The sequence below is a fragment of the Cydia strobilella genome, chromosome 1 (assembly GCF_947568885.1).
Source record: "Cydia strobilella chromosome 1, ilCydStro3.1, whole genome shotgun sequence".
Lineage (NCBI taxonomy): Eukaryota > Metazoa > Arthropoda > Insecta > Lepidoptera > Tortricidae > Cydia > Cydia strobilella.
Window position 1 is genome coordinate 9,684,245 of NC_086041.1, and position 27,908 is coordinate 9,712,152.

Sequence of the window (27,908 nt, forward strand, 5' to 3'; positions counted from 1 at the left end):
ACATAATAATCCTTCAACAGTATTTAGGTACTGTACCTACACTTACAATAATAATCGATTACTAGCGGAGCGATTCGAATTTAGAAATTCTTGTGATTATCTCTTTTCTTTCGTGAGTTTAGCCTAACCCGATGGAGATATATATATCATTCCAATGTCTTGTCACAGTTAGTTCGCCAAATTTCGGACTAAGCAAATGAATTAACATTGCAACTGAATAGGTAATGACTAACGTTTTGTAATGACCAACCAGTCATGATATACCACGTTTATCTCTACAAATATTCAATTTATATAAATCCAATGCAAATAAATTTAGATTTTACAATATTTCTACAATGTTGTATTTACTTGATACAAATAAAAAAACAACGGACGTTTATTGTTCAACCAGATTATACAATCAATTTAATATAATTTACTACGTATATTTTCAATGGCTACATTAGTTTTTAAGACCAAATTATACTTATAAAATCTCAATTGTGATTAATTGCATGGCAATCAAAATAATTTCTTTTCGGTTTATATTCTACGATTGACAAAAAAAAATCTAGGTACCCATTCAACTCTCATTACTGACTATTTAATTCTCAATCAATATTAGGGCGTGTATACTTACAATTTTGCCGTTCTTCACTTCTGACTGTAAGATATAACCAGTAAAACTCCAAACAATAAGTATAGGACAAACTTATATTTATTATCCGTTACAATCATAAACCTTTTAGTCCAACCAACCCTCTCCTTTCTTGCCTTTTTTTTCTTTTTTTTTAATTTCTCGTTTCCCGCCATGGGCAACGACCCGCCAATTTTCGAACCTCAGCCAACGCTGATATTTGTTCTCAATTGTCGAGTCGTTCAAACATTATCAAATATTTCAAATAAATTGCATATTATGACACACATACATGAAACTAAACCAATATAAATGTAATAACAATTTTGGAACCTTACACGAGTTACACTAGAAGCGAACGTGTTATAAGATCACAGGGAGGAATCATTTAGTTATGTGAAAGTCTTAGGAAACCCAGATTTAACCCTTAAATGAATAGAGGTGTATGTATGTACACAACAAAAAACATATTTTTTTTGCATAATTAGATTAAATCTATTTGGCCTGTATAATTATTTTGATCGTAAATTAATACACTCCGTTGATTTATTTAATTTGCGCAGTGCCCATTCAAGTTTAAAAAAATTACATTTCTTTTAAGACTTTTAGGTATGTAATTTAGGCGGTTTTTTCGGGGTTTGCAATTATTTATATTTAAAATCTTTATTATAGGTAAATTACAAATAGTATACATTTCTAATGATAATAAGATTTTTTATAGATCTTTTATCAATAATTGTAAAAATTTACATAAATTATGATTTACCCTATGTAAATTCTAACACTGGTTTAGCAGTGAAAATTGATGTTTCTTTATTTTTTTCCCTGAATCAGTAAACAATTATGTAAGACATATATTAATTTCAGGCAAAAAGAAAAAAATCATGCATTTAAGGGTTAAGAGTCCGCAGCAAGCTCGGCCGAATTTCACCTTCCTATCAAACGGAGTTTCGTTCTCATCATTTTAAAACTACGTGTTGGATTGCAATGAAACTGCACATACAATGATATGAGGTATAACTATGCCTGTAAGTAGTTTATATAGCTCCAGCTTATAAAACATACGAAATATCGCAAAAACAAGTTTTGTATGAAAAAATTAAATTCGCTGTATTTTTTTAACTATGGTATCTGAAGCTACATAAAGTAATTACAGGCATAGATATACCTTATTCTATAGAAAGTACAAAGTTTTAGAGCAATCTAGCAAGTCGTTTTAAAATGAGAACCTAAAAACTACGTTTGTATGGAGAACCGAGCTTGCTGCGGACTCTTAAGTATGCGCTGTACCAGCACCAGTTGGTGCATGACAGCAATCAAATGAGATAAATCGCAGTGATTATAGAAGACCAAAAATTGTGGTACTGGTTAAAATAATAAATAGCCATTTATACATTTAATATTAACATATCGCACATTGACAGTTTTTGTTGTGAGAATCAACTATTAGATCAACTATATACTTATATTATATCCACTCGACTCGTTCGTAATTTGAGGATATTCATGTTCCAGGCCTTTTACTATTTTCATATATAATTTTCCATTTCTCCAAACAGTCTCCTTTTTTAATATGACTGTAGATATACTCGTCATAGTAATAGTAGTAGTAGGAGTGGGCGTAGTAGTAGGAGTAGTAGTAGTATTAATAGTAGGAGTCGTAGTAACAGTGGTTTCAGGTAGTGTGATTGTTTGATTCTTTAACCGAAACCGTTTCAAAGTAACAGTCGCCTTTGCTTCCACCATTTCTTTTTTCATATTCTGCAATATATTTTTATTATATCTTCTGCTACTACTATAAATACTTACTGGCGTTCCGTTTATTGTTTGTTGAAAACAAACTGAATAATTAACTGGTACGAATTCTAAAAACAAATAAAACATACATGTATTATTTTGCTATATATCTACTTGACTTCCACAATAAGTTTTAAGATTAGTATCAAGATAGTTACACATATTATGTAGTCATGCTCATAATAGGTAATTAAATTAATTTAATCTACATGGTTATATTTACTATTAACTTTATTCATAGTCATTTAAATCTTAAACTGCAAGTCCTGCTGTTACATATGACTTAAATGTGTAAACTAAAATTTATACCTATGGTCATCTTATAAAAATCATATCGATAAGCAACAATTAAAAAGAGAAGGAAATAAAAATTATTGAACCTCTATCACCGTCGCAATTTAACTCAAACAAATCACATTCGTCGTGAAAAATCCGGTGTTCGGAATTCTTCTTGTCCTCTCCGCAAACGGTTAACCGTGTGTGGTTGCAGATTTCGGCGAGAACACAATAATGAAGTGGCTGAAATAATAACATACTGGACACCAATATTATACAGGGGGACCTTACCCATTGGACAATCCCTGAAATCCCACGTAGGGTTACTTCTCAGGAATGCTCTAACGTTAATATTTTTTTAATTAGAACAAAAGATAACAAAATAAATTTTCAAGCAAAAATAAATTCCAATGATCGACAACAAAAAGAAACACACTGTATTAATCATTGGCAGTGTTTTTGACAACTTGTTCGAAAATGTGCGGCAATGATGACATTTGTCAAAAGTCAGAATCTGTCATAAATAAAAAAGATAATCAATAAGGTCGAAGAAGGTTTCATACTATTTATTACCTCAGGAGCTATTAACACATACAGGCTGCTCCAAAGTAAAAAATCGTAATTTGTTAATTTCTTCCTAACCGCTACACCGGTTGTTATGATACTTGGTATACTGATTCTAAATATACTAATGCATATGTACATTTCGGCTTTGTCAAATGGCTAAGGTCACCCTGTATATGTACCTGTATATGACAAAACTATTTTCTACTGGAAAATACTTACTGTTATAAAATGTTGACCGGATTGAATTATTAAAATAGTTTCTGAAAGTTGAAAGAAAAATTAAAGTACTTACATTTTATTTTCACATCGGCTGTCATAATTAAATATATGTGTGTACCTACTTAGTCATTCATAAAATTAATTTCTAGGACAAATTTCTAAGACAAGTGCAATTGCACACATTCTTACGGACCTCGAGAAAATAATATCCCATCAAAAACATTACATGTAAAAAGATGCACGTCTCGCAACGCAATTTTGATACTACAAAAAAGGTGAGATGTAATGTGAAACCAAGTCGGTATTTTAGTCAGTGCCAGGGGGTGTTAAAATCGTATCAATATTGGATATCTTTATTTTTTAATACATAATATATAATATGTGTAGGCAGTCCTTTTTTTCGTGTACTCATACCCATACCATACTCATACTATGTATACACATATTATAATTATACACATCTTCATTCATACGCACATCGTACAATGTAACGTACCTTATACTTAACCGACTAAGTGTAGGAACTGCAAACGTAACTTTGTTATCTCATATATTTATATAGGATTACAAACTTATTTGTGCAGTTATTAAATCTTTAAAACGTGACTGATATTGCAGTATTTTTAAGTTTTTATTGGCTTATTACGCTAAAAACTAATTACGTTTAAAATTTGGAGTTTGTGAGTCTGCTAGAAGTACCTTAGAATTATGATGATCGTGAGTGAGTGTGTCAGTGACAAAACTAAGGAACTTTGACATGCAATAATTCTTAAACTACATTTTAAAATTACATGTCATTGAGAATATAACTAAATCATGTTACGATCTATACGTTACTGAAAATTCAGGGTTCTAGCTTAAACTATCACAAAATTACAGAACGTTGAAAATGGCCTGAGTGGCTTCGAGAAAAGGATGGTACGGCCGTGCCTCTTTGTTTTGCTCGACTTGGCGCGGGCACTGCCGTGCGCCCAGATTTTCTGCTCACTAGAGGTATTTTGTCACTAATATAATATCTATTCTTAGCAAGATTGAGTAATTATTACTCACCTACCAAATTATAAAACGGGACTTAATCGCGTTTTTTGCGCAGGGATGTTACTCTGTCGACACACAACACTAAGACGCTCAAGCAAAATATTCAAGTTGATAAATAAGATCAAGTGTAGGTAGTTCGAAAAACTCGCGCGGCTATAGAAGATGTTGATGTCAACTATAGCCAATCTTCTCCTAGACCACGGGGACAACGCCATCCTCGAAACGTCGGAGGTAAATTTTAAAACCTTATTATACGCGATTAAGTCCCGTTTTATACATATAATTTAATTATGTGTAAAAATCGTGAAAGTTTAAATCAGTGTAATTAAGTACTTACCAATAATAATGCTTACAAAAACGCATTTCATTATGCTCTGTGATACATATTGCAATAGTTTATACGTTATAATTTTACATATAATGTAATTGTTTATTACGGTACGAGTAGCTACAACCTTCAAAATTATGAAATCACACTCATGTCAATAATCAAACAAATATACAATACTTGTTTATTTTAAAGCATATAAACTTTTATTGTTTTTTATAATCTCAAACCCATAAAATATATTTGACACTTATTCATTTTTGTGATTTTCAAGTAAAACTTTTAGATGTTATACTTACCTATATACGCATCCATCGTTTGCAATTCTAAAATGAAATTCAGCAAGCAAATTGAACCGTATATTGCAATAGTAAATGTTATGAAAATAAAAATTTATACAAAAAAAAGGAAACCGACTTCAAAAAGGACAAAATAAAAAAATCCGTTTTTAAGTCTAGAGAGAGTCCGGTCTGCGCCAAAGTGGTTCGACAGTGTGTTCTTAGGTACCTACAAAAAGTATGTTCATTGCTGTCGTGCAAGCCAGTCCAACGTACAATCAGCAAAACTATTAGCTTAGCACCTCTGCATACAAATATGTATGCAGGGGTGCCAAGCTAACAGTTTTACTAACTGTAGTCTGTACATATAGCCACAAACATTCTTATCTAAGAAAAAAACTTGCCTTGGAAATCAAGAAAAATCCATTCTCGCATAGATGGCGCTACCACCTTTGACCTATTCTCGGCTAGATGGCGTTGAAGTGTCGTTTGATGTTTAACAATTTTAGCACATATCAGTGAAAGAACGGGTCAATCATATAAAAATAAAAATAAACATTTATAAAATCATTAATATACATATAGTATACCTATTTTTTTATATTTTTATACATTTTCATTTTTAGTTTTAATCGTGTGATTAAATTTACTGTGACTACAAAATTTACTATGACAGTAACCCCCTATACTATCTATTCTCTTTGATTAAAGTGATCGATGTGATATATTTCAAGCCAATCTAAACAAGTCGAACAGGAAGTAAATCGGTCTTCGCGGAACCAGGCCGGAAGCGGTCGAGTGCATGACCTACCAATGTCACGTCGAGGCGAACGGGTTCGGTTCTCGGCTTGAAACAACCCAACACGCATCGCCTACGAATAGTAGGTACCCGTACAGACATCCGATAAGACACACGTGATCGCCTGAACTTTACTGATCTGCTGCTGTTTTTTTTTTAATTATTATTATTATAGGACATTCTTACACAGATTGACTAAGTCCCACGGTAAGCCCAAGGAGGCTTGTGTTATGGGTACTCAGACAACGATATATGTATATAATATATAAATACTTAAATACATAAGAGACATCCATGACTCAGGATCAGGAACAATCAGAACATATCAGTGCTTGGCGCGGAGCGGCGCGGCGCGGCGCGGCGGGCCCAAAAGGCGTTCGCGTTCGCAACGAGATCGCCCACGTAGGGTAGGACACTTCTATTATATAGGTATCAAAGGATTGATTCACCCCGCTCCGCGCCGAGCCGCTTTGCGTTCGCGTGTAGTTCGCCTACGTAGTACGCTGCGTAATCAAATGTATTTCATAGTTAGAAACGCTCATCTACAGTTGCAGTAATTATGTTATCCATCTTCAAAGACGTCTAAAATAGCGATATATTCCAACTTATAACAAGTTTATTTTCATTAATACTAATTGTGTGTAGACAGACTTGGCGACACGAACATGTTTCATTACGTAACACCCACGTACGGACCGAATTGATTTTTGTTAGCGCCGACAAAACCCCCAGGGCGCAGGCGTGACAACACCACTCACACGACCACACTGACCCTCTACACAAACGGAGTTACCAATTTTTAAGTTAAACGAATTTAAGCTCTTTGCGGTGTACTTAGGGTCCAATGTTAAAATAACCTGTAAAGGGACGATATTTTTAGATAACGCTTTCATATTACGGCGAACTAACGCGCCCTCTTCCATACAAATCGAGAAACCTGGCCGCGGAAGGTTTCTCTTCTAAATATATTTTCGGAAAATTCGCATTTTATATAAGAGTACCGCTGTAATAAGCGGGTAGTTGTACGTCGATAATTGTATGTGTTCAACGGATATCATTTACTGCGATTAAGGCTCTATATGGCCTGTTAAACTGACTACTAAAAATAGAACAGTGCCCGATACATTAGTAGGAAAATCTAGTGCGAGGTTTCCATTCATAAAATCTATCATTTGGTGGTCGATGGTGTCGACACGATATCGGCGCATAATTAAAATTTATCGGTGAATTCACATCGTTGGCTGGAACAGAGTGACCAATCAATAACAGCGTCACCGTTAAAGGAGTTTTCGTCGAAAAACTATCGGAAACAGGCAAAATGTGAGTACCTAATTAACACTTATATATTACCTGACACACTGAATCCAAAACATTGATATTTTCAGTACAGTGGACATAAATCAAAAGTGAATATTTTGCTTGCCACTTCAATAATGCTAAAACCTTACTTTCTATTATTCATCCATCCTGCAACTCGTATTGTGGAACGTGTAATTTTGTAATTCTTTAAATCTAATTTTCTAATTGCAAGGCTACTTTATGTAGAAATAAGCATTTTCATAATGCCAATATACAAAAACATTAACACCCAAGGTAAATTTTTGGCTATGATACGGAATTATTATTATTATAAACTTTCAAAATGAAGCAGGGTTTTATTTGCAAACAAGTTGAACAATGCAAACAGATGGCTGCCAAAACGTTGCCAGCTGTTGGAAGTGTGCCCAAAGCCTAGCAACAGCACGAGCACCGACAAGTGAGGCTAAGTGAGCTCACGTGCCAAATCAGCTCCATTAACCGAACACACGTTTCCAACTCGTTTTATTCTTATTTAATGATTATTTACCTACTTTATAGAGATTATTATTTATTTATCTTAGATTAGGTTAGTGGAACCTGGGCATCAATAGAGTGCAACCCAATCCACCTTATGATGGCTTCTTGCGTAAAACAATAATTCGTTATTTTAATTAATTAATTTCAGTCTATTAGACGATCAAACGAACTTCTTGAAGTTAAGTTCGATCGATATAAGTAAGTATATGAGTCACTTCATGTGAAGATATGTATATGTACATATAATTAGTGATCGGTAACAACGTTTTAATTTCATGGCAGCGTAGCAGTTAAAGTAAAGTAACAATTTTAAAGGAGACGGTCAATTAAGGTTCATATGAAGGTTATTAACCTTAATTAATAATTTCAGCTGAATTTTACTTTAGAATAGAATAGAATAGAGTAGAATAGAAATAATTTATTCGTTAGCACACACAAATAGAAAATTATACAAAACAGAGAAACATAAAAGAAAAAGTGCCACGAAATGGTCTCACCTCAGCATGTTGCTGGCGACTTCCAGCGCTGATCTTCCGGTGAGACCATCCGGTGAAACAATCACGACAGGTAACAAGAAAAACAACAAAATTAATATATAATATAACATACAAAAGGCAGAGACAGAGATATGTTAAAAATACATATTACAATAAACGCTATCACCACGTACAGCTGTTACTTTACAGATACCTTTAACTCAACAACGCTGCCATGAAATTAATACGTTGTTACCGATCACTACATATAAATAATATATTCACAAGTAGGTCCATAATGATATTCATACAACAAATACTTCCAATAATGAAAAATGCAATTGGAGTTTATGGGCCAATAATGCCAGTGAATGCAGATATATGCATATATCAAGTCCGATAAGGGTCAGAAAAATAGGGGTTAATCGACTGCGTATCGATTGAACCTGATGGCTATGCAGCTGCCCGACTCTTTGAAGTATAGTTTAACACGTTCACTGCGAAACAGGTCATTTTGACCCTGTACTGGACTTTCGCCTGGTGCGGCGACCGAAATACGTAACATCCCCCTGGTGCGAAGGCGATAATGTTGTGATATTTTAATTGTTTTATATAGTCAAGTATACATCTATGGTTGTCATTTAACATTCTACCAGTTATAATATAAATTAATTAACAGGTCACGTAAGACCTGTGCGCACCAGAATAAAACTTTTGCTATTCAGTGCGGAACAGGGCCTATATGACCTGTTGTGTACGGCCTTGTATAGCACTGCAGATTAGGGCAGTGCGCATTAGTGTTGTTACTCTGTTATCAATACACACGTTTGTATATTATGATTCATATTTGACTGCATATTATTCGATCTTAAAAAGAGGATTACAATGATACAGAAAATTAATGATGAGCATTTTATTTGGGACTTGTAAACGCCTGGATTGTATACAATGCAGCCCCTTAGTAAAAAAGGGAATTTGCTTCACTTTACTGAGTCGTTAGTGTAGTCATTGACAAGTTTTCTTCAAAGACGAAAACAATCTTATATACAAAAATGCATACACAATTAAAATTAGTAAGAACTGCCTTAAAAATACATACCTAATAAAAAAAATGAATAAATTGAATCGATATATTTGTTTGTTTATCTTTCCCATCACTACTGAATCATCGACACTTTTACCTATGCCCGTCCTGGCTGTGCGTTACAAGTCAATTCTGACCTGTTAATTAATTCGTCTATAAAAGCTCAACCAACAGTCATCTACTTCGGCGAAGGTAATATAAGGTAGATTAGTTATTAGACTAAACATTGTCATAATTAAATTGAATAAGTATATATTTAGTAAAAATATTTTAGGTAAAATATAAACCCCTTCATACAGGCTGTATTTGACTTGTACCGCACAGCGAGAAAGTTCAATACAGGACTTTCATGGGTTGTAACGCACTGACAGCAACTGACAAAATGCAGCTTCGCAGTGAACGTGTTAAGTGCCTAATTTGTATGTCACGTTATCTTTCATATTGGTGAGCAATAAAGAATATTTGTATTGTATTGTATCAAGTTTTGTAGCATCATAGTTTGACTGTCGCGTTAATGGTATGTTAACAAAGGCATTTTAATTAATAAGTTTAATATTTTTTATTTAATAAGTTCAACCAGTTCAGTTTAATGTACCTAAACATTGTAAACGTCTAATTTCTTTAATTTCTGGTGTCCTATTCCACTTGAGAAAATGACATACCATAACGGAATATGCAAATGTACACATTAAGGAAATTTTATAAGAAAATTACACAGGCGATAACCGCATTATTTAAAAACCGCAAATATTTTAAATATATAAATGATTATAAAACTTAATACAGGAAGAAAGGAGTTTCAATGGCTGTTTACATCATTTCAAACAATAAATAACAAACAACAAATGTTTTCATTACAATAAATGTTTCATTTCATTTCATTTCATTTCATTTCATTTCATTTCATTTCATTTCAAAATATTCGTGTTTGTTATAATTTAACTACTAAATACCTAAGATATTTATAGGTATACAATATATCTAGTAAGTAATAAAACAATCGAAAATCGAATGTACTTATGTTTTATCAAAGATAGATATAACTCCGTAATAGATGGATACAGTCAAAGGAAAAAACGTGCCTCGAAAATCACGAAAATTTAATTCTCGATCAGATGGCGCCACTAGTTTTGGCCTACTCTCGTATAGAGGGCGTTGACAGTTTCGTTTGTTATTTATAATTTTAACGCATATCAGTGAAAGAACATGAGTCAAAATCATATAAAAATAATTAATGCAAATAAAATAATCATTTATCCGTATTTAAATACATTTTAACGTATTTTTATAAATCTTCATTTTTAGTTTAATAGTATGTCGATAGATGGCAGTGAATTTACAGTGGTTACAAAATTTACTATGACAGTACCGCTCTATCTTATTATATCCTCTTTGGTTTTATCCAGGTTAATTAAATTACATCCTACCTACCTGCGATTTGTATAATAAGATAAGGCCCGCATGTGATCTATATAATATAGTAGAGTCCTAGAGTCGTCAGTTCTGTAGCAGACCAGCCGAATCACATTTATCTGCACATTTAGCAAACTTTTGGTGCCAAAGATAGCTGGTAGGGCCGCCCAGAAAGTTTTATATAAATTTAAATGCCATAAATATACCGATTATTTATATAAGAAATATATCGCTCTGTAATAACTCTTTCTTACTTTGAGACGAATGTAGTAGCAAAGAGCATAGATAGTATAGAGGGTTATTGTCATAGTAAATTTTGTAGTCACAGTAAATTTACTGCCATCTATCGACACACGATTAAAACTAAAAATTAAAATTTATAAAAATATCAAGAAATGAATATGGATAAATGTTTTCTCGTTTTTTTTATGAGTGACCCATGTTCTTTCACTGATATGTGTTAAAATTGTTAAATATCAAACGGTGTCGTCAACGCCATCTAGCCGAGTATAGGCCAAAGGTGTGGCGCCGTTTTTTCCATAGGCCCAAGAATCCCAAGATATATTATACTTGTAAGTTTTACTGACGTAAAACCCAGCCCCAGCTATACTACAGAATGAGAGATGAATATCGTTATCTCATTCTAACACCCTTGTCCCTACTTACAAGTGTATCCAGGCCTCACTTTATTCATCGTATACGGAGTTACATATGTCATGTGGCGTAACTACAGACTACAGGGTGGCACAGCACAGCAAACAAAATGTCAGCGGCCTTAAAGTCTCCGACTTGCGTAGTTTGAGAACACAGAACACACACAGAAATTGCCACTGCCCTCGACGTTGACGGTTTCGTTTGTAATTTAACAATTTTAACGCATATCAGTGAAAGAACATGGGTCAAAATCATAAAAATAATTAATACAAGTAAAAAAAAACATTTATCGTATTTTTATAAATCTTCATTTTTAGTTTTAAAGTGTGTCGATAGATGGCAGTGAATTTACTGTGGTTACAAAATTTACTATCGCCGTACCGCTTTATCCTATTATATCCTCTTTGCCGAAAGAGAAAGAGACAAGCTCATATGTTTAACAACGAGTATGACAAAGATGAATGGAATGCGAAAATTAATGAAAAATAACAGATTTCTTCGTAGGTATAGAAATAAATATGGAAGTATATTTTGTACTCCTTATGTATATGTATAACCTACCTATCTATATAGTTATGTAATATCAATGCATACGTACCTGTATTGAAGCTGCCACCTTAGACTTGCCATCAGAAATATATGTACTCGGCCATAACTCTAAAACAAAAATATATATATATTAACGATTTTGAGGACTGAACGGTACAGAGGTAATCTTACTTAGGTAGTATTTTTATTCAATAGTCAAACGTGCCATATATTCAAAACGCATTATTTATTATAAATATTTGACAACCCATTTCGATGTTTCGTCGGCGAAAGAATGACAATAAGTACAAGGTCACTACACGAGACGTGATGACACTGACCACGCAGAAATTGGCTAATTGACGGGCAAAGGCTTGTGGATATCTTGTGGAAAAGCATCAACGCGAGGATAAATTTACCTACCTACTCGTAGATTAAATATAGCTTTCTTTTGTATATACACGGTGTAACATGAGCATACCGAATAATTTTAACAGCGTATTCCTGATCATATTTAATGACTAAAATGTCCTATAAACTTTTCTGTAATTTGCCTAGTTTCAGAGTTACACCCAATTTAAAAAATGTTTGGTAATTCTGAAAAAAAATTAATGTACATATATAATAGTCATGTTTGTAGCGTACCTAGTAATTGTGTTTCACTGTTAATGTATTTTATTTTTTAAGTTTTTTATCAATGCTATATTGATTTTTTTTCATATTATTTTGTAATGTGAGGTAATATGGGTTTTAAGGACTGAAATAAATGAGTTTTAGAAAATAAAATAAAAAAAATAAAAAAAAAACAAGTTTTTATTGTTACATAGTGCAAAACACATTTTTGATGTCGATGTTGCCACTGTGGGACGTAGTCTAAGTAATCTTATTGATAGATGTCAAAAAGTGACAAGTAACACTTTATAAAAACTACGTTTTACGAAGAAAAAAAAAAGTCCATTTTAAGTGACAAGTTTACCAATAATATTTACTTTTTATGTACAAATACACATATTTTTTTTTGCGAATTTGACCTAAACTTATTACATTTTTTCCTTCTTTTGGCCTCAGAAAAGCGTGGTTAAAATCTTTCGATTTCCTCGTAAACACCTTGTATAATTATTAACATGTTGTATTGTATATAGCATTAAGTTAGCAATACCATTACGTAACTTTTTTTATTATAAGCATTATTAAATTTAGTTCTCTAAAATGTTATGTAGATATGTTGTGTGTGTATGTTGCCTATTGTACTTACTTGCCTACTTCAACATATAAGTAATAAGAGTGATAAACTAGAGTCAAACAAAGGGTGGACTTTGTAATACTCATATAATTCTCCCTCCGCCCCTCTGAGATTCACACAATGTTTTGACATTAACCAGAGAATAACAAATTAATAAATTAGTAAAGTATAGTAATTATAATATTACTATTACTCCGATAGTTTGTTAATTTTTGATGTGACCGTGAAGTATGAAAGGCAAAGTATATGAAAATTTAACACCTGTATGAAATAAAGTCATATGTGTTAAAAAAAGACTTAATGACCTCTAGCCCAAACTAAAATTACTTAGTTTTTAACTAAAATAACGCCTACACTACCATTAATTACTACACGCTCACGTCATAAAACATTCTTGTAAAAGCATCCGTCGGTATATTTATTTTGACATTTGTAAAACATACGGAGCATGGTTAATTATTAGGACCTTTGAGTAAATACTAAATAAATAGAGGTACAATTTGAAGCGCACGTGCTAAGCTGCGAGATCCTATCTGAATAAACTCTGATATTTGACGGCGCGTGGGAGGCTATTTACAATTTGTACAGTATAAAGTAATAAAAATACATCCTTTGTTACGGTAACTGGAAGCGCTGGCGGTTGTTAGATGTACATTTTATGCGGGGGCGGTACTTGGGATAATGGACACCTAAGTGTTTTATTATTTATAGTAGGTACAATAAATCAACATTACAATTTTCGTGGCAATTTCTTAAGAAATAAATACTTAATTAAGCCAGAATCTAGGTGCATATAATTAGGTGGCGTTCAAATATTACGTAACACAATTGGGGGGAGGGGGGGTCTTGTAAAACGTTACGATGCGTTACAGAAGCGGGAGGGGGGTTTGGAGCAAGGCGTTACGTAACAATGTTTTTTTTTTCTATTAAATAATATACATACATACATAATCACGCCTATTTCCCGGAGTGGTAGGCGGAGACCACGGATTTCCACTTGCTACGATCCTGACAGCTCTTTCGCATAACATTCCCATACACGCTCGCTCATTTATGCTCTTTATGATTATAGTTCGCTGAACATTATTGTGACTTTTAGGTAAAAATGGTCACTTGGGTGTTACGTATCTTTTAGGTAGGGGGAGGTACACGAAAACGTTACGGCGCGTTACACGGGGGAGGGGGGGTTAGAAATCTTCGAAAATTGCGTTACGTAATATTTGAACGCTCCCAAAGTCACATTTCGTCGATTAAGATTAAGAGTGTAAACGTGCTAAATCCATTTTGAAATTAATTTATTTTTAACTTTAATATCAATATATCTATCAGTATAACAAAAAAAACACATATACATAAGAAACTGAACCATAATTTACTTTCTGTTCATAGTGTTCGTTTGTCTATCTTGATTTATTTATTGTTTCATTCTCAATTGCTCAAAGGTTGACTAGAAGAGATCCCTTATAGGGATAAGTTCGCCTTTGTACATTGTATATATTTTTGTTTTTTATTGTGTTTGTAATCTGTCTTATGTACAATAAAGTGTTTACATACATACATATAGGACTTGCCTTCTATAAATTAGCAAACTTCGACACTTATCACGTAGATACGTTGGCATATTTGTCCAACTGGAAAGTAGTTGGCCTGTCAGTCTGATCTTACCTCTTGATGAAGAGCTACCGGATGCCCGGATCTAGCAATCAGAGGTCAATTCAAAGTTACATCAAAAGGATATCTAAATGATGTCAGTCGCACGTGCATAACTCTCGTAGTTACTAGTCCGTAGGTATCTACATGTATTGGGCGGCTGACATTATTTAAATACCATCATAACTTTGATGTCACAATGTACCTAAGCGTGAATTGGCCTATATAGAAAATCCACTGGACAGGTTTCATTTCTCTTGAAACCGTAATTCGTTATCAATCATTTTCCGGGGGCTAGCTTAGTCTATAGTTACTTATAGTATAAGTACCGTACTTATCACCGGTTTGTCAAGCCGATAACGACTGGCTGAATATGAATGGATAGTATTTAATCGGGTCTTGTAAATACCTCCTTATATTCAGATTTGTTCATTTTAAACCAAGCAAAACTATAGCAAGGACTTCATATAAGTATGTATATGTTGTCGTCTACTTGTATAGATAAATATCATATGACACTTACAACGACCTCGGGGACGTTTACTGAAGAGCCTAGGAAACTTGAGACCCGAGGGCGATCTATATGGCTTTCTAAAGGTCACGACTGTAATGCATTTCAAATTGGTACTTATTTAGAGAGGCTGGCTACGCTAACGATGGGATCTAAAACCCATTTAAAGTAATTGGTTTGGTTAAACATAAACAGAGCCGCAGCCGGCAATAATACAAACAATTATAAACCAAACTTCATACTTTTTTTTAATGGAATATAACTATAAAACCAGGAACATTTCATACTTTAGGATGGTATTTCACCTGTCCAATAGTGGCCCTGCCTACGAAGCAGGTGGTCCCGGGTTCAAATCCTGGTAAGGGCATTTATTTGTGGATTCATCACAGACATTTTGTTCCTGAGTTATGGATGTTTTCTATGTATTTAGTAGGCTAGGCTATTTATTATTTATTATTATTATTTATTAAGAATGTAATTTTTTATACCCATATTTTTATTATTTTAATAAGTCCTTGAGTTTATAATATAAATAAGTTTTATGATCTCAGCGATTCTTAGTTATATACTAAAATTGGATTGATGTTTGTCCCTCCCGAGATTTCTAATCTAATCTTATATCAGGGTTCTGTTCTCGCCAGTGATCCCAACGGAACTTTTATTTTCTTCCACTAAAAGGAAGCTTTATGTGCTGGCTTAACAGATTGTACGTGTACGAAAATAAAAGCTCGCTAAACATCGCCATCCACATAACACTTTACAATTACAGAAATAAGGTAAAGGCGCCTAATACCGTGGTATTTTGAAATTTTTGGAATGATTCCAAATAATGAAGGATTTTTTTACTGAAGAGTGTTTATTAAGCTTTCACCTTCGTAACTTTTAAGACTCATTTTATTATATTATATTTAAGAAAATAATTATTGAAACCAAAATACGCGAGTCTTCTATTACCGTGGTAATGACCTAATGCCAGGCTCTAATTCTATTACCGTGAATTGAAATTCTATTATCGAGGGTATAAAAAGTAGCTAATTTCTACCATCGGTAATAGGAACCCGACTCAAGATTTGGCACTTAATACCGAGTAGGCTTGTGCCTGCTCGGTCACTATCTGTAGCTCCGCTCTCGGTCAATCGGTCAAACGAACTAGTTCGGTCTTTTAGTTCCTTTAGTTCAGTTCGGTTGTTGAGAGCCGGGAATTGGATTTTTTCCAATATTTAGTAACTGAATACAATTTAACTTGTACAATACGATTTGTCGATATCAAGCATTAAAACACCTTAACAATACAAAAAAAAAAAAACAGATTTATGAAAAATATTTGATTTTCCTCCGTATTTTACGGGCTTAGGAGTGTCACGTCGTTCATTCATCTCGTTCACACTCGTGCCAGGGACAGTGCCAACCGTTTCGTTCCATCCATTTACTGTTTCACTCAGTCAAGCGCTCTCCACTCCCACTGAACTAAAGGACCTAAAGACCGATTAAGAGCGTGCAAAAAGATTTAGTTCCTTTCGGTCCTTCACGGGATTTCATTCTTAACAGTTCTTAGTTCATGACCGACTCAAGCCTAATACCGAGGGTTAAAAAATAATAATAATAGGTCATTGACCCCATCAGCTGATGTCACCACTCGGTAAAAGACACTTCTTTAAGAACCTATCACCGACCCAAACAAATATTGAATGGGTCGGTAATAGATTTCCATACATCCTATTACCGAGGGTTATGCGATCATACCAGCGGTAACAGGCTTAACTTGGAGTTTCGTAAACAATAAGATAAAATAAAAAGTAAATAATAACTATTATAGGACATTCTTACACAGATTGACTAAGTCCCACGGTAAGCCCAAGGACGCTTGTGTTATGGGTACTCAGACAACGATATATATAACATATAAATACTTAAATATATAGAAAACACACATGACTCAGGAACAAATATTATCTGTGCTCATCACACAAATCCCCTACCGGGAATACCGGGATTCGAACCCAAGACCATCGGCTTCACAGGCAGGGTCACTACCTAGGCCGGACCGGTCATCGATAAGATACAGTTATATATTCATAACAAATCGAAAATATATATTACAACCTTAGTATAAAACGAATATTACATGATTACGTGGTAAGTAAATACAGTTAATTATCTTAATATTAAGACAACATGACAAAATAAGGGTTTCTATAGAAACTACAAGTTCAGTACTGAAGTTTTTGAAAACTACGAAGGGTTTGTAAATAAAATAAAACTATGAAAACGGATTATATCGCGTATATTGAAAATAGTTCTTACAAAGCGTGAATAGATTAAGATTGAAATGACTTTAAAATAGTTTATAAACAATGTCACATATAATAAAAATAAATGATAAATTGAATAAAGGATAAAGATGCAATCATCATAATCATAATATTTTTATTCAAAATAGATACATACAGAACACTTTTTAAAAGTCAAAAAATTGTAAAGAATAATTAAAAATAATTGGCATTGAATATATAGGTCTATTAAAATTATATAATATATAGGTCTATAAAATTTAAATTATAACTTATATGCCACGCTTAACTGTAGATAAGGTATCCGGTCATACGTGTGTGTCTGTTAAATAATCGTCTACTCTGTAATAGCCTTTCTTTATTAAAGTATCCATTTAAATTAAATACGGTAAACATAAACATTTTAACTATTACCGTGGTACACCACGGAATTAGGACCCACATCAAAAATGGCACATATCACCGCTGTATTCAAGACAAAAAATATATAACGGGCACTCAACAGTCATGCAGAAAGCTATTAAACCATTTAAAAACCATAACATTAGTTCAATAACCTTGTCTTTTATTCAGGAAGCTTACCTATCAATCGCTTCGCCACAGGCGGCTCAGTATAATAAGTCCGACCTCTGACTGTTGTCAGAATCTCGGGGTCAAGTTATACGAGCTCATACTTAGTCGACATACATTATGTATAAAGGCTTGTCAATAATCAAGATAGTAGTTATATTTATGTATTGGTGTATACTCGTATTACAGGGCGACCGAGGGCGGACTGGCGCCTGCCGGCGACGGCGACATGCCCGTGGGCGGGCCCAAGACGCCGCAGCAGATCGCCGCGCAACGTCGCCTCCAGCAGACACAGGCCCAAGTTGACGAGGTAATTCATAAGCTTATTTTATACTATAAAAGCTACTTATTCCACCCGATGTTAGAGTCGACATATTTATTAATAAATATTACCAAAACAGACATTGATTAACGGTTATAATTATATAAAACAACTTTAATCCTACAGGTTGTTTGTTTATGACAGATTATTGATTATTATTATAAGGTGTCGCATTTATCCATCGCTCGCTGCATAAATACCGTACGCGAATAGGTGCTTAGTAAGTTATTTATATGTACGGTGAGATCAAAACTATAGTTCCTGTCGTATATTGACTAAATAAGGAGTTTGAAAAACGCGTGACTTAAGAAGTTATCGATATAAGAACGGTCTGCCATTGATTATAATGTATACAGGATGGAACACTTCTCGACACTGAGCTGAAAGGATAGTGTTATCTAAGTGATCTACAATCGAGTTATTATAATCGTAAAGCTGGATTAAAAAGTAAAACAAAATCATTAAAATGAATTATCTTTATATCAGTGACAACCCTACAATAAACGAGGTCTATAGTTCAGGCGCAGGTGTGCAGGCTGGAGGGAATTAAAGACTCGAGTTTACAATATTCTTACCTCCGGAGTTACACACAATGTTTTTCACCACACTTGCGAAGAAAAAACTAAATTTTAAGCGAAAAAATTATTAAATACGGTGACATTTCAAACATTCGTTAACTATCTGTCTGTCGCAGTACGATAGATAAAGCCGTTATATAGTTATAACCCTAGGGATATTATTATATGTCGTAACATACAGTATACGAAATACGAAAGCGAGTCGTATACGAAAGCGATTCATTACTATCTTACTAGGAATATAACTATAATACGTCTTTAGTTTAGTGATATAGTTATATTACTGGATTAAGTTTAGTGAAATAATTGTAGTGCGTGAGTGCGGCAGTGCGGCGGAGGTATGATAAATGAGAAAATTAAAAATAAAGTTTTTCAAACTATATCGTGTTATATATCAAATGAAAGAGCTCATTGTGAGAATCTCAAATATATATTTTTTTATAATTTTAGGATAAACAATTTAGAAGTTATTCAAGAAAATTGCCAAAAAATAACCATTCCCCCCCCCTTTATCTCCGAAACTAATGGGTCTAAAAATTTTTTTAAATACACAAAATAGATCTTTACCTATAGATTACAGGAAAACCTATTAGAAATTGCAGTCAAGCGTGAGTCGGACTTAATTACTTAGTTTTGATCCGACCCCTACGGGTTTTTTATAGACATTTCACTCACGTTTCACATAAAAAATACATTGTTCAAATTTTGTAATGTACTGAACCCTTGGAACGCGAGTCCGACTCGCACTTGGCCGATTTTTTTAATATTTATCGGATTATAAAATAAATACTCAAGATGTTCAAAATAAAAAAAATGTCTCAGGTTTTCAGTGGCTCAAGTAATATCGTGTATAGAGTTTGACGTACCTATAGGTATACTTTCGTCCAAAAAAAATCCTAATTGTTTAAAAAATTACGGTAGTTCAGTAGGCCGAGCACATGATTGACGCGACAGTCTCTCGCCGCGACATAGACTACCCGTCTTTTACTAACTGTATGAATTAAAGGGGGACGGGTAGTCTATGTCGCGGCGAGATACTCTCGCGCCAATCATGTGCTAGCCCGGCTGGGGTAATAAACTTAAAAAATAATTGAAAAAAAAAACAAAACAACACCGAATTGAGAACCTCTTTCTTTGGAATTTTGAAGTCTGTAAAAATATACTATGACAGATGTTTTTACGATGTTCTTAAACGCTTTATCCCCTTATTCATGAAACTTTACGGGCCTGATTTAGTTAAATTATGTTTTATCCCTTTCTTACAAATACATAAGTCAAAATGACAGATAAAGACAAACGATTCATAGATAATTGGCCAGTAACGCGTTTATGAATAACGCCATTTGTGTTTACTATAGCTAGGTATTTAGGACCGGTTCCACCAAATCTTCAATTGTTGTAATTATTGTGGGAGGTTTCATAATTTAAGTTGTGTATACGTGCAAACGAACCAGACCTACCTATTTAATATTAATTTGCTCATTTTAGGTGGTGGACATCATGAAAACAAACGTCGAAAAGGTGCTGGAGCGCGATTCCAAGCTCTCGGAGCTTGATGATAGAGCAGGTAATAGACAAACGTATATTAATAGAGATTATTATTAATTTCATTCTTGACATTGTTGCCTTACACAATATTACTTCTTACTAAACTCAGTTTGGTGTTAAACTTCAGACGCACTCCAGCATGGCGCATCACAGTTTGAGCAACAGGCCGGAAAGCTGAAAAGCAAATTCTGGTTGCAGAATTTAAAGGTAAATATAAATATGTATATGTCGTATACAAACCAATGTTGCTTACTTTTGTCGTGTACATGTAATACTAACAAACTAAACACCTACTCGACTACTGGAAGTACTGGATTTAAGCAGTACTTAATTAAAACGTGTTTTTAAACATCGAAGCCCGATTCATATCAGTTTATAATTTCTGGTTATGAAACGATTATATGGATATGATCTGTCAGCTCTGTCAATAGTGACGTTGTTGGTCCAGAAATCTCGGACTCCAATTGATTATATTATTGGTTAATAAATGACGGCCTTTATTAATATTTGTTAGTTTGTTTAAGCATGATCATTTTGCTTTCAGATGATGATAATCGCGGCTGTGATCGGTATCGTCATCCTGGCTCTGATCATTGGTAAGTTCCCAGTCAACCCCGACTCTACGGCACATCACTGTATTAGACTAATCTTAATCTTTCAACATTTTCAGCCAACTGTGTGTGAACAACTTTGGAGCAGTTTCATTTAGAAGTAACTTGTTATAATGTTTATAGTATAACGTTATTTTATTGCGTTAAAACTAAGCCTAGTTTGGTAAGTAGGCGTCTTGTCGTTGTTGAGTTGATGATAACTAAATGTTGGCTTTATCTGTGTGTCATTTCGTAAAACATGTTTCTGACGAATTATGTGTAATGTCATTTCGATATCTTCTATATACATGGTTAGTTTGCTATTCAAATTTATATTGTAGGTAAGTACATAGGTCTTTTAGAAGGTCACACTTAATTCAACGTCCAAGAAAACATATGTAAAGAGAAAAAACAGCAGGTAATTCCAGAGCATTCCATTGTTTCCTTTATATTTATTTCAGTGCACATACTCGTAGTTAACACAACCAAGTTTGTGAACGGGATGAATTTGAATAGTAAACAACGCGTGCTTTATTTTGCGATCGTTTTGTTGTTGCCTCTGATACTGCTCTATATTTCGTATACATATATGTAAAAAAAACTTCTAAGAAATACCTAATGTTTACTAATAAAACCAATTGCTTTATTATTCTCTCCAAGAATGCAATGCTTTTCCCAAGTTGTACCCCAACTATGCTTTTGTGACAATAATCATATTTTACAATACCTAATACTTAAATTTGGCACTTAGGATTTAAGTGGTACATCAAATTGAGGATATATTTATACTGCGTATCTTAATGAATACATTATAATTCCATAATCTTATACCTATTTATTGCAAATTGTTCATCATAAGTTTGTCATGTCAATCAAATGCACCAATTTTGACCATATACGTATCGTGAAACACAGACAATCTGTCTTTCTATAAGTTATCATCATTATCATTATTGGCGTGGTTTAGATGAGCGATAATCTAACTTGAACTCTTTTTCTAGGTCTGTAAACATCGGGTAAGGAGGATAGATGGCTGAGGTAAGTACCTAACTATATTCTTCGCCTTTATTCTTCGGTAATGTATTAATTAACAGATCTGTCGTGGTTGGAATAAATTATTGGCTATTATATCTTATTAGCGTTTATACCTACCTAAACACATAATTCCCATCACAGACGATGGATGCGAGGCTAATTTTAAGTCATGAAATGGGTGAAAAATAAAATCCTTTATAAGTTAACTACTTACAACTACAAGACAAAACATCTAAGGCGCATGTCACACGTGTTGCAATTACGCGCGTAGGAAAATTTTCCGGTACATCGAAATTTACTGGCTACGGCGTAGCACTTTGTAGCGACTGTAGTTTAACTACAACTAAGTAGGTACTCAAAACCACACAATAGTATGATGACAATACCAATTATTTTTATTGTTGATATTATTAGCTATCTTCATATTATTCAATTCTATACTTTTCTTTTCAGAAGCTCTCTACTGAATTCCATCACGTACAGCCTAATGTCACCATTTTTTACCTGTCCTCGAGTTCAATTGGGAGCGCCTTCGATGAACCCAATATCAATATTTCCTACATAAAACTATTTATTCTACTAGGCCCACCGTACACTCAGGTGCGGCGTTAACTTAGGTCCAGTCTCTAGTCGTGATTCACGTTCCCTTAGTGTGCAGCGGGCCCAAAGCAAAAAGTTTAGATAACTGTATTTTCTTCACATCACTATCAACTGTCGTGACTTTAGGAAAAGTATTTTTAGATGAGTTTTCGTTATTAAAAATGTTTATCTTAGAATAACAAGTGTAATTTGCTAAACGCTATACACAACCTAAAGCTTATTGAAAACGACCATATCTCCAATTTCCATCTTTGAATATCTGATTAATGAGATCGACCTAAGAGAAATTTAAAAATTTTAGACCTTATTTTTTATTTATTCGGACCAAGTTTCTTAATAATCATTATTACCGATTGTGTTTATTTTTATACGCCAATGTTTATGAATTCATATTTTCAATTTCGAATAATTTAACTGTTGCTCTTTGATAAAATGTCTACATGTTATGAATATGTTTCTATCTTGTAAGTATGTAATTTCGTAAACTTTTTAAATGTTGAATATATGGATATTGATCTCACATAGAATAGCCGCAGCTGACATTGTCGTTCTGGTCCACTTTCCTTTAAAATTCAGTAACTTGTCAGAAAAATAGTACTTAAACAAATACTTATATTACATTTTAGAATGATTTTACTGCTTCTATGTACGCAAATATATTACTTTTGAATTGGGTAACTTGATGGATGTGAATAACGATCGACTTAGAATGGTTTGCTTACTCGCTTAGTTTTAGTCAGTCTACAGGCATTTTGTAGCTGTTTAAACTAAGTACCTAACTTAATAGTACCTAACTTGGCGGTGATTTCTATTTGAAACGAAAATTTATAATATTCATGTTGTTGTTTGTAATAAATAGAATTAGACTAAAAAAATAATGTTCATTCCTACGATCTCATGTAATCGTGACTGGCCAATATTTTTTAAATAATTATACATAACCACATGTTGTAACACATATGTATCTTATATCTTTTTCTGTGTGTATTGTATGTAAAAACAGCTTTGTAGTTAGAAAGTGTAAAAAGTTTCACTATAATTAGGTGTTTTTATTGTAACCACACATAGGCTAAAAGCGAGCTAAAGTTAATAAAGATAAATGTTTATCCATTGGGGTAATTGGCCAGTGTTGGATTAAAACCAGTCATTAGTAAATTAAGTCGAGTTCAAGAAAATAGAAATTTATAATAAGCCATGTATGGGTAACAATGAATTAGTTTTTAGATTTAGACACTATTGTGGCCGGGAATAGAGGCCTCAGCATTGTGTCAATCCTAGGACCGATATCGTTCTCCTGGGCCAGGGTTGGCCCGATATCGCGCCAGTATCTCTCTTACTTATATTTAAATACGCTGGGTTTGTGCTGGTCTCATTCTTCTGAGCCATAAGAATTGAGACGGGCATAAACGGGCCATAGAAAAAACTACAAGAATAGATATGCATATGCACGTCGTGTTGAGTCGTTTTTTAGGTATAGTATTCATAGCCTACTGAAATTGTTACAAATACTTACTGACCTCCATTTTCGAGATATTTTTATACACATACATCCAGTACCAGTTATATCAGTCAAAATAATATACCCTGATTAACGAGTTATAAAAAATAATAAATCTGAACTTAATAATTGATAGATGGGTGTTCTTAATAATAATTCGAAAATGGAAGTTATAAAAATCACTGTAAGGTAAGGTAAAAAATACACCAGATATATATGTTATAAATAAATTTACTTTAAAATAAGAATATTCCATTAGTGAAAAGGTTTCGAACCGAAAATTGTTGACATGTATTTGTACCTACTAACATGGTGCAATAAATCAGAAATTAAAGATACCTATTCACTGGTGTTGCGTATTCCGACATTATTTGTGGCCATATCATATTAAGATCCCAACGCGCTAAATCTTGAACTTACTTAGGCTCATTATTATTATTAGGATAACAAGAAATTTATAAAATGAGCAATTACACACAACACCTATTTCTTTTTGCTTCGAATATGGCCACAGGTAATTTAATTGTGAGAAGACTCAAAACGCATCGTGTAAAATTATGTAAAACCACTAATCATGAGAATAGGTAAAAATACTTAGAACATTTTTCTTTTCATTTTGTTATTTTGTCATTCCCCATAATAAAATTCGCAGCATTAACTCGGTCGCAGTCCGTCTCCCTCGCACTGATGGGTTAGTGCGATAGAGGGAATACGATCGAGATCACGCAGTCTCTAACGTAAATGACAATGCCAACTCGTGGTAGTCATGCAGGTGTATGGGTATGACATTGTACCTACTGTAATAACATGTAACGAAACTTTAACTAATTAATTTAAATGTTTCGAATCGTGAAGGTGAATAGGTTTGAGCAAACACAGTTTCATTCATGATAAGTGGATTTATATTAAATTTCAATATGTGATGAGACTAGTTTAGACACTAAGTTATTTAAAATATTGATGAAAGGGTAAAAAAACGTTACCTTTTAGATAAGTAGATACCTACTTACTTTGTCTGTATCTCATATTTTTTAATATTCCATCATTTTGATGATGATTTCAATGGGAATGTCGTAAGAATATTACCCAAAATTATATATATTCAGTACTTATGTTTAATTATAAATCGGTTTTAAAATAAACATATAATACCAAGATTCCGTGTAAGCTAACTCTGCACCGACCTTACAGCGACAAAATGGGGACGCGCCACTTTTACCCTCATATTTTCATAGGAATTAGACATTTATGGGGTGGTGGCACCTCCACACTCTGTCGGTTGCAAAATTGATGCAAAATTTGCTTTGACAGACAATAGGTACCTAATTTGCAATTTATCTTGAATCGTTATAAGTAGATGCTTATGTTAACAAAATATTGAAGTGTAATTTTAACGAAATTTTTTTAAGGAATAATTACATAATTTATCTTTCTTTTATGAGAATGCGTAATTAAAACATATTTCTTATTAAAATGTATTTATATGTAAACACGTTATAACATATATAACTGTTAAATGTTAAAAAATCAAACATAATCTTAACAGTTTAATGAATTTTCAAACAAATATTTGGTAAATATTTACATTATTGTAATTCACCGTGTATACATAGCATAATAAGTTATGTACCTATATGTATTATTATTGCTTAAATAAATAAACCAACATTAATTATTTTAGAACATTATTATTGTGCCTCTTATTTCTTTCTAAACTATAGATGAAGTTTTCGTAGCGCTACGCTCGTAGCCGATCCGTTTTCCGATTTGTAGAGCAAAGGACTCAATATGTTAAAAGCGGTACTGACTGGGTAGGTAAGTACTAAAAATTATGGATCATAGAGCCTTCATTTGTGGCCGAGGATAGGACTACATGTATCTAGACCTAAATAACATACAACGCGCAAAAAATGGTGTAACAGGTTGTAATTTGTAATATTTATCTACGAGAGCAACACAAGATCATATTTTTAATAAGAATAAGCCTCGATCGATAATGATCGCGTTGATTTGAAATTAAATTAATACGTATACCAAAACCAAAATTCAGGTAGGCTACCCCGTAGCACGCCGTAGGGGTACATAGGGCCTACCGCGAAAAACGAAAATCGTTTTTTTTCTAACGCTTTTGCATATTCGAGCGATAGAGATGCAAATAAAGAAATTTCGATTTATGTTTTTCGCGGTAGAGCATCTCACTATAGTTAGGGATGCCACACGTCCCATATAGGTATACGGGACTGGCACCGTATTTGTCGTATTTTTACCTGTCCCGTTTTTGTCCCGTATATTAATGGCGCTGTAGAATACCTACGTAAATAGTCACAATCATCTCTGTTCATCCAGGTAAAGACACCTAAATAATTTCCCTTCACTTCCGAATAATTATGGCAACCCTAACTATAGTGGTACACTTTAGGTATTTAACCAAATGTAAACAAACCACAAGACGACATTTAAAACTTATTTATAATCGGGTCTATCGCAAATTTACTTTGTTACCTTTATTTCCGACATTTCGGCGCAGGTGTCACTGGTCGTGGTCGTGGATACCTGATGTCCCAGCAGCAGTGTCAATGTGGTTTTAATTTATCCCCAACTTGGGGACCAGTGATTCAGAAGTAAAAGCCAAGGGATCTATCTTCGGATGTGTGCGCGGATATTGTGTGTTGCGTGTCGGACTAATTGACAATAATTAACAACAAAATATGTGTGGTAGGCGGTTTGAAATTGTGATGTACCTCAAACATAGAGAAGTTGAACCTAAAAAAACGGGGCATTTTCAAAAAATCTGTAGCAGTCTTATATCTATTTTTATACTTTTTATGATTTCTAGAATATGAAAAGTATAAACGTTATGCAATCATTGTAATCAAAGAGCCGCCTGCTACAGATTTTTTTGAAATTGCCGCGATTTTTCAGATTCAACTTTCATTAGCTAGACTCTAGACCCAGTAATATATAGATGTGCCATACGCGTGCGCCCGTAAGGAACAGAACATACGCAATGCGACAAAATTAAAAACACATTTTAACATTCCTGACAACATACCAAAAACAACCTACGTAAGTTGGTCGGGTTTATTGTTACGCACCATAAAAACGGTGGGCAACAAAAAACGTCTACGTCATTTAGGGCTTTTAGGGCTTTTTAGAAGTAGGCAGAAAAGAAAAGTGAGACTATGACAAGGACAAATAATAATAGCGCTCTGTTACTCCTACTGAAAGTTTCATAAGAGCATCTCGTTCGGTCATCTCCCCCATTCCCCATTTCGTCTCTATATTATTGTACCTCTATGAGCTCATACTTTTTCATAGACTTTCCGTCGGGTAGTTACACATCTCTATTCTGACATTTTGCTGGGATATCACACATCACTTAGCTTATCTGCGACCATGGTATAATAATATTATACTCCGCCTGGTACTCTCTTCCGAGACTCGCGAACCACGTGACTTACACAAGCCTACGTCATCATGCTGTTCACAGGTTCACGATGACGTAGGCTTGTGTCAGTCACATGATTCGCGAGTCTCGGAAGAGAGTACCAGGCGGAGTA

General features: G+C 33.8%; 1 protein-coding gene and 2 long non-coding RNA genes across 7 annotated transcripts in view; 1 reads left to right on the forward strand and 2 right to left on the reverse strand.

Annotated features, from left to right (window-relative positions):
• Positions 1-27,908, reverse strand: part of LOC134741220 (uncharacterized) — a 257,435-nt gene that overhangs the window by 103,169 nt on the left and 126,358 nt on the right. The window lies entirely within an intron of this gene.
• Positions 2,086-3,574, reverse strand: LOC134747054 (uncharacterized). Its single transcript, XR_010128284.1, has 3 exons — positions 3,479-3,574; positions 2,797-2,935; positions 2,086-2,484 (listed from the first exon to the last, which is right to left on the reverse strand). It is a non-coding gene; the product is annotated as an uncharacterized LOC134747054 (long non-coding RNA).
• Positions 6,821-26,039, forward strand: LOC134741143 (neuronal synaptobrevin-like). 4 transcript variants are annotated; one of them, XR_010127851.1, is made up of 8 exons: positions 6,821-7,241; positions 18,367-18,487; positions 20,566-20,644; positions 20,753-20,832; positions 21,170-21,221; positions 21,296-21,399; positions 22,217-22,253; positions 22,704-26,039. XR_010127851.1 is itself a non-coding variant. In XM_063673923.1 (7 exons), coding segments are annotated over exons 1-6 (342 nt in total). In that variant the 5' UTR covers positions 6,821-7,239; the 3' UTR covers positions 22,225-22,253; positions 22,704-26,039. The 4 variants fall into 4 exon arrangements, 2 of the variants coding, with proteins under 2 accessions (XP_063529993.1, XP_063529998.1); XR_010127852.1 differs by having other exon boundaries at positions 22,707-26,039; XM_063673923.1 differs by lacking the exon at positions 21,296-21,399.